The sequence below is a fragment of the Taudactylus pleione genome, unplaced genomic scaffold (genome assembly GCF_031769625.1).
Source record: "Taudactylus pleione unplaced genomic scaffold, aTauple2 ptg001755l, whole genome shotgun sequence".
NCBI lineage: Eukaryota > Metazoa > Chordata > Amphibia > Anura > Myobatrachidae > Taudactylus > Taudactylus pleione.
Genome location: NW_028286152.1, coordinates 215173 through 228882, shown reverse-complemented (window position 1 = coordinate 228882; position 13710 = coordinate 215173). Strand labels below are relative to the sequence as shown.

Sequence of the window (13710 nt, the reverse complement as noted above, 5' to 3'; positions counted from 1 at the left end):
ATGATGGATCTCCTGCACCTAGTATGGGGCTGGTACTAGCGCTGATAGTAATGATGATGGATCTCCTGCACGTAGCATGGGGCTGGTACTAGTGCTGATACTATTGATGACGGATCTACACGTAGCATGGGGCTGGTGCTAGTGCTGATACTAATGATGATGGATCTACTGCACCTAGCATGGGGCTGGTACTAGTGCTGATACTAATGATGATGGATCTCCTGCACCTAGCATGTGGCTGGTACTAGTGCAGATACTAATGATGATGGATCTCCTGCACCTAGTATGGGGCTGGTACTAGTGCTGATACTAATGATGATGGATCTCCTGCACCTAGCATGTGGCTGGTACTAGTGCTTATACTAATGATGATGGATCTCCTGCACCTAGCATGGGGCTGGTACTAGTGCAGATGCTAATGATGATGGATCTCCTGCACCTAGTATGGGGCTGGTACTAGTGCTGATAGTAATGAAGATGGATCTCCTGCACGTAGCATGTGGCTGGTATTAGTGCAGATACTAATGATGATGGATCTCCTGCACGTAGCATGGGGCTGGTATTAGTGCTGATACTATTGATGATGGATCTCCTGCACCTAGCATGGGGCTGGTACTAGTGCTGATACTAATGATGGATCTCCTGCACCTAGTATGGGGCTGGTTCTAGTGCTGATACTAATGATGATGGATCTCCTGCACCTAGCATGGGGCTGGTACTAGTGCTAATACTAATGATGATGGATCTCCTGCGTCTGTCATGGGGCTGGTACTATTGCTGATACTAATGATGATGGATCTCCTGCATCTGTCATGGGGCTGGTACTAGTGCTGATACTAATGATGACGGATCTCCTGCACCTAGCATGGGGCTGGTTCTAGTGCTGATACTAATGATGATAGATCTCCTGCACCTAGCATGGGGCTGGTACTAGTGCTGATACTATTGATGATGGATCTCCTGCACCTAGCATGGGGCTGGTACTAGTGCTGACACTATTGATGATGGATCTCCTGCACCTAGTATGGGGCTGGTACTAGTGCTGATACTAATGATGATGGATTTCCTGCACCTAGCATGGGGCTGGTACTAGTGCTGATACTAATGATGGATCTCCTGCACCTAGCATGGGGCTGGTACTAGTGCTGATACTAATGATGATGGATCTCCTGCACCTAGCATGGGGCTGGTACTAGTGCTGATACTAATGATGATGGATCTCCTGCATCTGTCATGGGGCTGGTACTAGTGCTGATACTAATGATGATGGATCTCCTGCACCTAGCATGGGGCTGGTACTAGTGCTGATACTAATGATGACGGATCTCCTGCACCTAGCATGGGGCTGGTACTAGTGCTGATGGATCTCCTGCACCTAGTATGGGGCTGGTACTAGTGCTGATACTATTGATGATGGATCTCCTGCACCTAGTATGGGGCTGGTACTAGTGCTGATACTAATGATGATGGATTTCCAGCACCTAGTATGGGGCTGGTACTAGTGCTGATACTATTGATGATGGATCTCCTGCACCTAGTATGGGGCTGGTACTAGTGCTGATACTAATGATGACGGATCTCCTGCACCTAGTATGAGGCTGGTTCTAGTGCTGATACTAATGATGATGGATCTCCTGCACCTAGCATGGGGCTGGTACTAGTGCTGATACTAATGATGATGGATCTCCTGCACCTAGCATGTGGCTGGTACTAGTGCAGATACTAATGATGATGGATATCCTGCACCTAGTATGGGGCTGGTACTAGTGCTGATAGTAATGAAGATGGATCTCCTGCACGTAGCATGGGGCTGGTATTAGTGCAGATACTAATGATGATGGATCTCCTGCACGTAGCATGGGGCTGGTATTAGTGCTGATACTATTGATGGATCTCCTGCACCTAGCATGGGGCTGGTACTAGTGCTGATACTAATGATGGATCTCCTGCACCTAGTATGGGGCTGGTTCTAGTGCTGATACTAATGATGATGGATCTCCTGCACCTAGCATGGGGCTGGTACTAGTGCTAATACAATGATGATGGATCTCCTGCATCTGTCATGGGGCTGGTACTATTGCTGATACTAATGATGATGGATCTCCTGCATCTGTCATGGGGCTGGTACTAGTGCTGATACTAATGATGATGGATCTCCTGCACCTAGCATGGGGCTGGTACTAGTGCTGATACTAATGATGATGGATCTCCTGCACCTAGTATGGGGCTGGTACTAGTGCTGATACTAATGATGATGGATCTCCTGCACTTAGCATGGGGCTGGTACTAGTGCTGATACTAATGATGATGGATCTCCTGCACTTAGCATGGGGCTGGTACTAGTGCTGATACTAATGATGGATCTCCTGCACCTAGCATGGGGCTGGTTCTAGTGCTGATACTAATGATGATAGATCTCCTGCACCTAGCATGGGGCTGGTACTAGTGCTGATACTATTGATGATTGATATCCTGCACCTAGTATGGGGCTGGTACTAGTGCTGATACTATTGATGATGGATCTCCTGCACCTAGTATGGGGCTGGTACTAGTGCTGATACTAATGATGATGGATTTCCTGCACCTAGTATGGGGCTGGTACTAGTGCTGATACTATTGATGATGGATCTCCTGCACCTAGTATGGGGCTGGTACTAGTGCTGATACTAATGATGATGGATCTCCTGCACCTAGCATGGGGCTGGTACTAGTGCTGATACTAATGATGATGGATCTCCTGCACCTAGCATGGGGCTGGTACTAGTGCTGATACTAATGATGATGGATCTCCTGCACCTAGCATGTGGCTGGTACTAGTGCAGATACTAATGATGGATATCCTGCACCTAGTATGGGGCTGGTACTAGTGCTGATAGTAATGAAGATGGATCTCCTGCACGTAGCATGTGGCTGGTATTAGTGCAGATACTAATGATGATGGATCTCCTGCACGTAGCATGGGGCTGGTATTAGTGCTGATACTATTGATGATGGATCTCCTGCACCTAGCATGGGGCTGGTACTAGTGCTGATACTAATGATGGATCTCCTGCACCTAGTATGGGGCTGGTTCTAGTGCTGATACTAATGATGATGGATCTCCTGCACCTAGCATGGGGCTGGTACTAGTGCTAATACTAATGATGATGGATCTCCTGCATCTGTCATGGGGCTGGTACTAGTGCTGATACTAATGATGATGGATCTCCTGCACCTAGCATGGGGCTGGTACTAGTGCTGATACTAATGATGATGGATCTCCTGCACCTAGTATGGGGCTGGTACTAGTGCTGATACTAATGATGATGGATTTCCTGCACCTAGTATGGGGCTGGTACTAGTGCTGATACTATTGATGATGGATCTCCTGCATCTAGTATGGGGCTGGTACTAGTGCTGATACTAATGATGACGGATCTCCTGCACCTAGTATGGGGCTGGTTCTAGTGCTGATACTAATGATGATGGATCTCCTGCACCTAGCATGGGGCTGGTACTAGTGCTAATACAATGATGATGGATCTCCTGCATCTGTCATGGGGCTGGTACTATTGCTGATACTAATGATGATGGATCTCCTGCATCTGTCATGGGGCTGGTACTAGTGCTGATACTAATGATGATGGATCTCCTGCACCTAGCATGGGGCTGGTAGTAGTGCTGATACTAATGATGATGGATCTCCTGCACCTAGTATGGGGCTGGTACTAGTGCTGATACTAATGATGACGGATCTCCTGCACCTAGCATGGGGCTGGTACTAGTGCAGATACTAATGATGATGGATCTCCTGCACCTAGCATGGGGCTGGTACTAGTGCTGATAGTAATGAAGATGGATCTCCTGCACCTAGTATGGGGCTGGTACTAGTGCTGATAGTAATGAAGATGGATCTCCTGCACGTAGCATGTGGCTGGTATTAGTGCAGATACTAATGATGATGGATCTCCTGCACCTAGCATGTGGCTGGTACTAGTGCAGATACTAATGATGATGGATATCCTGCACCTAGTATGGGGCTGGTACTAGTGCTGATAGTAATGAAGATGGATCTCCTGCACGTAGCATGTGGCTGGTATTAGTGCAGATACTAATGATGATGGATCTCCTGCACGTAGCATGGGGCTGGTATTAGTGCTGATACTATTGATGATGGATCTCCTGCACCTAGCATGGGGCTGGTACTAGTGCTGATACTAATGATGGATCTCCTGCACCTAGTATGGGGCTGGTTCTAGTGCTGATACTAATGATGATGGATCTCCTGCACCTAGTATGGGGCTGGTACTAGTGCTAATACTAATGATGATGGATCTCCTGCATCTGTCATGGGGCTGGTACTAGTGCTGATACTAATGATGATGGATCTCCTGCACCTAGCATGGGGCTGGTACTAGTGCTGATACTAATGATGATGGATCTCCTGCACCTAGTATGGGGCTGGTACTAGTGCTGATACTAATGATGATGGATCTCCTGCACTTAGCATGGGGCTGGTACTAGTGCTGATACTAATGATGGATCTCCTGCACCTAGCATGGGGCTGGTACTAGTGCTGATACTATTGATGATGGATCTCCTGCACCTAGTATGGGGCTGGTACTAGTGCTGATACTATTGATGATGGATCTCCTGCACCTAGTATGGGGCTGGTACTAATGATGATGGATCTCCTGCACGTAGCATGGGGCTGGTACTAGTGCTGATACTAATGATGATGTATCTCCTGCACCTAGTATGGGGCTGGTACTAGCGCTGATAGTAATGATGATGGATCTCCTGCACCTAGCATGGGGCTGGTACTAGTGCTGATACTAATGATGATGGATCTCCTGCAACTAGCATGGGGCTGGTACTAGTGCTGATACTAATGATGATGGATTTCTTTGTGATTTCACCTTCCATTTTTAAATGGACATTTAAAACCGAACAAGAAACCACTAGTCAAAATCGACAGACATCTAGTTTGATTTTGAAATCGATTTGAAAATCAAATTTTAGTAACTGTGGAATTATGACAGTAAGTTATATCGTACATAAACTCAAATGAAAAATCACTTTCTTAAATAAACCCCTAAATCTGGCTTCCAGCAATCACACTAACACAGACACTTTGCATCGGAACCAGACGCATTATCTCCGCCTGACATCCCTGGGAATAGTCACCTGGCTAAATATATCAAGGAAAGGGGAATGTTGGGAAGGGGGAACGCAGAACAGGTAGATAAATATATTCTCAAATGAGAGATGAAATGACTTGCTCCCATTTACGTTTACAGGACTTTCTTCGGGCTGCACCCATTCTATGGAATGCCTTACCACACACAATAAGACTTACCTCTACTCTTCAATCCTTCAAGCATTCCCTGAAAACTCACCTCTTCAGACAAGCTTATCAGATTCCAGAACCTCCCACATAACCTTCATAGCTTCCATGTCTTATCACATCCCCTCTCACAGTCCACACATAACCTCACATATTGTCGTTCTTTCATATACTCCTGACATTTTGCCGACATTCCTATGTGAATGGATCATGCAGCCAACCAAGAAACTCTGCATTCTGGCCGGACCAAATTGCAATATATATAGCACCTATCCTTGTGTATCATATATAGCACCTATCCTTGTGTATCATATATAGCACCTATCCTTGTGTATCAATGCCTGTTTCCCTATAGATTGTAAGCTTGCAAGCAGGGCCCTCTTACCTCCTATGTCTGACAGTTATTACCCTGTTTTGTTCTATCAATGTTTCCAATTGTAAAGCGCAACGGAATATGCTGCGCTATATAAGAAACTGTTAATAAATAAAATAAATAAATAAGTGACTAAGGTGCTCCCTGGGAGTAACAACTCCCTTGTTAGAGGCACACTGGGTCACATATTATATTAAAAATTTACTTTTATTATTTAATATATAAAAAATTCATTAAATGGAACTAAGACAGATATGAAACAAGCAAATTATTCAAAAATCCTTGAAAAATACAAAAAATACACCATTATATAGTATGGAGTATACTCACATATCTTATAAAAAATTTTATATAAAAAAGTAAGCAATTTGTGGTTTAATAGCATTAGAAAATGCTATTGCAATGCAATATATTCGCTATGTACATACCGACGGCATAACATGCAAAAAAAATTCCAAATCGAAACAATCACAAAAAAATATTGAACAGATCGAAAGTGCTTGTGCAATACAAAATACTCGCAATGTACAAACAAGCGGCAATAGCATGTAGGACGATCAAAACAATATAAACATGGAAAGATAATTAAATATCGTGATGATCAAAAAAGAAAGAAAAACAACATATAGCAGCAATTTATTAGTAAGGTGCTATATGTTGGTTTTTTGTTTTTCTTTTTTGATATATTTTTTTGCATGTTATACCGTCTGTATGTACATAGTGAATATATTGCATTGCAATAGCATTTTCTATTGCTACTAAACCACAAATTGCTTACCTTTTTACATTCAATTTTTTATAAGATATGTGAGTATACTCCATACTATATAATGGTGTATTTTTTGTCTTTTTCAAGGATTTTTTAATTATTTGTTTTGTTTCATATGTGTCTTAGTTCCAGTTAATGAATTTTTTATATATTAAATAATAAAAGTTAATTTTTAATATAATATGTGACCCAGTGTGCCTCTAACAATAGTCACCTGGCTGCCAGAGAAGAGCCAGATAATCTCGGCTGTCACCGTAGACATCTCATTCCCTACATTTCATCCTCATTCTCAGGCTCATCTCTACCCCTAATGTTTAGTAAATTTGGACAATGTTGCACATGTGGGGACATTAGGAGACCCGAAGCAGCTGTGATTGGACAGAAGTGATTGGACAGTGTCAGTAAATAGATCAGTGAGATGTTAGTGAGGTCAGTACTGTGTAGGTCACCACGTGCAGTGATTACTGCAGACGCCCTTCCTGCCAAACTGCCCACAAGTTCCTGGACAGCCCCAGGCAGTATGTTCTGCCATTCAGCCTTATATATAGTGACCAACTGTGACACTGAGGAAGGGGGAGTCAGCCTAGATCGCACCCATCACTCCAGTTCATCCCAGAGTTTCTCAGTGGAGATAAGATCTGGACTCTGAGCTGGTCAGTCCTTCCGGGTCACCGGATTTTCTGTATGCCAGTCCAGCGTCGCCCAGGAAACATGAGAGGTGGGATTGTCACCCTGATAAATACATTTGTTGTTTCCATAGAACCACCACAATGTAGGGAGCACAGAGTCATCGAGAACATCTCTATACTTCTCAGAGTGAAAGTGACCATGCATTACAGCTAGTGGAGCTGTTACACACCAGCTGAAACATAGGGGTGTCCAATCACTTTTGTCTTCATAGTGTGTGTGTATATATAATACTGTATATACAGTATCCTCACCGGTCATCTGCAACTGTTACTGCATCTATTTATTTCAGCATCTGCAATATATTTGTCTTTAGCGTTTTCACCAAAGTGCTTTATATTCTCGTGGTGCGGACACACAGACACACAGACACTGAACATATATCATATATTTTATCATGTCAGGCGATATGTACAGTTCATGTGCACGGCAGACACCGGCCGCAGAATATCATACAATGATTATTCTCATCATTACAGGAAGAGGAATTTATCTGATTGCAGCAACTGTTACGTACATTATCCTCAGCGTGTCCTAACGTTACTTGTGGAATTGCACACTATGAAGATTGTACAACCACTACCATCATCTAAGTACATTAGTGTCGCTGGTCCTATGTGCCTGTGCTGAGAATTCAGACATCCCGCCAGAGTCTCAGGATTTGCTCTTTATAGTTCACTCTTCCCATCAGACTGACCACAATGTGGCCTCCAGGCTCCATTTATCAGTCCTCAGTTCCTCGTCTCTTTCACCTCTCTCCATTAGAGTATTTTTAACCTACTTCTATTCCTTCATGAGCTTAGTGCTCACCTATGGCCGGGCACCATCCACCTGTTGCGTCCTGACGGTGAAGCGGTTGACGTGCACTGGGATGGGAACCACAATTTTCGGGTTGCGGACAGGCTCGCCTGCGCGGCTGCTGACATTCCCTGCCTTGATGCGTTTCCATTTGGCTCTGCGGTTCTGAAACCAAATTTTCACCTGTACTTCACTGAGTTTAAGGGTGTGGGCGATCTGAGACCTCTCAGTGAGGGACAGGTACTTCTTACAGTGAAACTCTTTCTCTAGCTCCAGTAACTGCTCACTGGTGAATGCTGTCCTGCGTCTCCGGCTTTTCCCGGGAGTTCCTGCTCCATCTCTCACCTGCTCCTGAGAGACACTCTTTCCCTTCATCCTGGGCCTGTTCGGGCTGTGGCCTTGATCCTGGAGATTCTCATCACAGCTATCCCCGGTGCTCTCTTCTTCTTCACGGTCACTACAGCCTGGATCTGAGCTCTTGGCTTCCAGCTTTTCCTCATCCGAGCTGTACAGCTTCCCATCACCTGCAGGTAGAAGAGGCTCAAATTAAAGGTGCGTTCTAATCAGCCCATGTAACCACTGGCAGTGAAAGTACAGTATAGCACGACACAAGCTACTTATATCTACAGCTGCCTATGGAATAAAACCTATCCTGCTGTCCCAATAACGTCTGTCCCATTGTACTAGTAACCCAGGTCCATCTGTCCCAGTAACAACTGTACAGCCTTCTCAACCCCTGTGCAGCTGTCCCAGTAATGACACTCCATCTGCCCCAATTATGCCTATCCATCTGTCCTAATAACACCTGTCCATCTGTACCATTAATGTCTGTCCCAATAATCCCTGTCCACTCACTGGCAGCAGTCCCAAAAATGCCTGTCCAGCTGTCCCAATGACCCCTGTCCATCTGTCCTAATAATGCCTGTCCATATGCCCAAATATAGCCTGTCCAGCTGTCCCAAAAATTCATCTCCATCTGTCTCAATATGCCTTCTAACACCTGACCAGCTTTTCTAATAACACTTGTCCAGCTGCCCTAATAACCTCTGTCCAGAACAGTGTAGAGTACAGTGCGGAGCTGTGTAGCGAGTATAGTATGGAGCTGTGTAGAGTAGCGTGGAGCTGTATAGCTTACAGTGCGGAGCTGTGTAGAGAATATAGTATGGAGCTGTATAGTGTAGTACTGGAACTCGTCCAGACATCACACTTGCTGTAAGCCTATATTCCATTAACCCTGGGAATCAACATTATTATTATTACCAGTTATTTATATAGCGCACACATATTCCGCAGCGCTTTACAGAGAATAGTTGGCCATTCACATCAGTCCCTGCCCCAGTGGAGCTTACAATCTAATAATCCCTACCTCATGCTCACACACATACACACTATGGTCAATTGTGTGGGGAGCCAATTAACCTACCAGTATATTTTTGGAGTGTGGGAGGAAACCGGAGTACCCGGAGGAAACCCACGCAAGCACAGGGAGAATATACAAACTCCACACAGTTAGGGCCGTAGTGGGAATTGAACCCATGACCTCAGTGCTGTGAGGCAGTAATGCTAACCATTACACCGTCTGTGCTGCCCATTGAAGTGAAGTTAAGAGAATCCTGTGATAAGAGGACAATTTCCTTAAAATCATAGTTTTCAAAGTCTGCAAATTCTGTAATGAAATCTTTCTGTGATGCTGATTGGGGATCAGATGAGGATACCGTCTGTCATATACAGAATAACGGTTTGCAGACGCAGCCATCATTTGGGCAAGTAGAAACTAAACCCGTTGTCCTATGCACCACTGAGGTGGAATATATGGCACTTACAGAAACTGCCAAGGAAACCCGATGCTTAAAAAATTAATTGTGTAAATTAAGATCCTGATTAAGAGATGAAAGCAGCGATTATCTAATCTGCACTAGCGTCTGAGTCGCTCTGCGCTTATGTTAAGTTTCAATTTCAGTGTCGCTTGCAGTGAGGATTTATTTGCAAAGTGACTGACAGGCGAGGACCAGGGAAGGGCAATTGATACGTAGCTGTGTAGCAATCATTTCCAGGGTGTTTCTCATTCTGCAACTATGATCCTGTACGCAATAAAAATGGCTCCAGCGTCTCAGTTTCAGCGGCCATTCTGTGCGACGGTAGGGTTACCGAGAAGGCCAATTATTCACTGAACTGTGATGGATACTGCGCCTTTGTACCCAGTCACTTGATTTTGCTATACGGCGGCGGCTGTGACATTTGCAAATTTTCACAAAGATGCTGCGGTAGCATTAGCGCCATCTCTGATCAGGCCCTGTGTCTCCCGTGTCAGCATTGCGCGTGATAACAAGGGAGCAGGTGACTATAGCACCGAGCACCATGGAAGGGACCATTTGTTCTACTCCTCACTTTATCTGCAAATTATTGGGGAGAAAGTCTGTAGCGTAAACTTTGTAGCAAGTGAAGATGCGCTGCTGATATTCTAACAAAGGGACCTATGCCACAATTCCCTATGTCACAATAACCTACGCCACAATTCCCTACTTCACAATTACCTACAATAACCTACGTCACAATAACCTACGCCACAATTACCTACAGTATGTCACAATTCCCTATGTCACAAGAACCTACAATTCCCGACGTCACAATTACTGATGCTACAATTCCCGATGTCCCAATTCCCGACATCACAATAACCTGCGTCCCAATTCCCGACGCCACAATAACCTATGCCACAATTCCCTACGCCACAATTCCCGACGTCACAATTCCTAACTCTGTTCCTGAGACCATGCAGACTGGGATGTATTCAACATGTTGATAAGTTTCACTGTTCATTATTTTCTTGCATAACCCCATGTCTTTGGTCGCAGGTGGACTTTTGGAAAATATTTGAATAAGATGTAATAAATGTAACCGGAGACCGCAATGAGAGAGGGGGAGGGGTGCTCCTGCGCTGTACAAAATCTGATTTAATAATTTTTAGCCTTATTGAGCCAGAATCTTACCACCAGAGATAACCCTGAGAGCAGTAAGATTCAGCCGCTTTTCCATACGTGCTCTGCCTGCTTATGTGAACTCTGTGGGCTGTACATACACCTTCCCTTTGGGGCAGTTTTATTGGGCCCCAACTACTGCTTTTTCCTATTGGGCCCTTCACGCCCCAATCCGACACTGCTGCTCTTGTTTTTTCCTTTCACTTAAACCTACCTCCACATTCTAGTTGCGCCCCCTCCCAATATGCAGTTCAATAACGCGAGAGGGAACCTTGACATGTACCTACCCTGAGCACAGAGGCTCCACAATTATGCCTGTGGCTGAGGCAGCGGAGAGAATATGGCGCAGCTAGGAAACATAGTGACACTGCAGTAGCAGACAGGATGGCACTTAAATATAAACTGTATGATCCCATAGAATTGGTTCATTATTCAAGAAGTAGATCAGAGGCCAGAGGTCAACACAGGTAAATGGAGTATGTAGTGTAATGCAAGTAAAGCATTGATTGATTACTATAACTACTAATAATTATAAAAAAACAAATCACAAATCTAAAGTGGAAACTGCATCCAAACAGCAAATCACAGGCCTCAGGACAATACTAGATATTCAAGTCAGAGTAACAGCCTAGTTGAAGCTGATAATTACTAATTATATGATTTGATTATACTACCCTGTATATTTTCAGGAGCGGCAGGAAACGGGCCTATACTCCTGGATGAGAAGCTGCATGGCTGTGGCAAGTCACAGAAAGATAATGGATGCTAACCTGTATGCTGGGTTTGATGAGAACTATTACTGAGTCGCGGAATCTAACATGCCGGTGGTATTCACTAGGGACCACCGCAAGGAAGTTTGGACTTAGCTGCATCCAACAAGCAGGTTGTGGCTCTCAGACTAGGTTCCCTAATACAGGTGCTAGTGAGCTCTGGATGGAGTAGAGTATGAGGAAGATGTACAGTGTGTGTGACAAGCTGGGTCAGAACCAAACAGACAAGATGGTACCTGGGAGCAGATGTATGAGGGTCACAGAGGATAGCCAAGGTCAGAACCAGAATACCAAGTGCAGTACCAGGGAGCAGACGTATGCAGGTCATGGAGGATAGCCAAGGTCAAACCAGAATGTCAAATGCAGTACCAGGGAGCAGACGTATGTAGGTCACAGAGGATAGCCAGGATCAAACCAGATTAACAAGTGCAGTACCAGGGAGCAGACATGTGCAGGTCATGGAGGATAGCCAAGGTCAGAACTAGAATGCCAAATGCAGTACCAGGTAGCAGACATATGCAGGTCAAGGAGGAGAGCCAAGGGTCAAATCAGATTACCAAGAGCAGTACCAGGGAGCATATGTCTACAGGTCACAGAGAATAGCCAAGGTCAAACCAGAGAACCAAGCTCATTACCAGGGAGCAGACATATGCAGGTCACAGAGGATAGCCAAGGTCAGAACCAGATTACCAAGTGCAGTACCAGGGAGCAGACATAAGCAGGTCACGGAGAATAGCCAAGGTCAGAACCAGAATACCAAGCTCAGTACCAGGGAGCAGACGTATGCAGGTCACAGGATAGCCAAGGGTCAAACCAGAATACCAAGCACAGTTCCAGGGAGCAGATATGTGCAGGTCACGGAGGATAGCCAAGGTCAGAACTGGATTACAAAGCGCAGTACCAGGGAGCAGATGTATGCAGGTCATAGAGGATAGCTAAGGTCAAACCAGAATGCCAAATGGAGTACCAGGGAGCAGACGTGTGAAGGTCATGGAGGATAGACACAGGTCAAAAAAGATTATAGTCACAAGAGAAATATTCACAATATTTGGCGCTGCCTCATATAGCAGCAGAAAAGATCACAATATAAGTCACCAACTTACAGATAAATTCAAAAACACATAGAAAATTATCTTACAAATCCGCACTAATGAGATGTTTCCAGATAACGAACCTTTTTCACAGACTCCAAACGTATTTAAATCAGTCCATATGCAAAGAACATAGAAAAAAAGAGAAAAGAACTCTTATTGTGATAAAGTTCTTGCTATAAATATAGTACACCTTTCAGTGCTGAAAATGGATGGAGAGGTGAAAACAGTCCCGATCCACAGTGGAGGTAGATTGTAGGAGAATAGTCAAAACGTCCTTAAAGAATGCATCCACACTGTGATCACAATGAATGGTGCTTACATTAGTCAGATATGGTGCACCCACGTAGCAGTTTCTTTAGGGGTCTCCTTTAATAACCACAAATCCGCAGATTCCTCATATGGATAGGATCCACGACACCCCAAAAATAAAGGGACCAAACAGTCACCCTGGATAACTAACTAACAATCCAAAGTTTATTCCAAAAACATAATAAACATACCCTATGTGCATCAAACAATCCTACAGCGTAAAGATGGATCCCGGGAATAACGCTAAAGTAGGTAGGTAGATTGCACAGGGTAAGAAAATACAGACACTAGGACGCGCTTCAACGCTCTGCGGCGTCTTTATCAACTTGAATGTCTGTAGAAGTGAATAAGTATGTACCCTAAATAAAGTGCAACACATATAACATAATAATACAGGACAGTTAGCATTACTTACCAAAACATGCAGCATGTGTGATCATACGGCCGCCATCTTGTTTGGAATAACTACATGTCCCATAAACCACTTCTGGTATTTAAACCCTATGCTCGATGTCCAGATATTTAATTGGACATTGTAGTCACGTGTCTCTACGCAGCTCCCAACAGAACATCATTACATTGCGTCATGCACAACTACATAACGCG

The 13710-nt window shown here is 44.5% G+C and overlaps 1 protein-coding gene across 1 annotated transcript in view; it reads right to left on the bottom strand.

The window, feature by feature from the left end:
* Positions 1 to 7655: 7655 nt before the first annotated feature.
* Positions 7656 to 13710, bottom strand: part of GBX1 (gastrulation brain homeobox 1) — a 60133-nt gene continuing 54078 nt past the window's right edge. Inside the window, exon 2 of the mRNA XM_088464698.1 lies at positions 7656 to 8477. Coding sequence (XP_088320824.1) covers positions 7966 to 8477 — 512 coding nt within the window. The 3' untranslated portion in view covers positions 7656 to 7965. The remainder of the gene's footprint in view (positions 8478 to 13710) is intronic.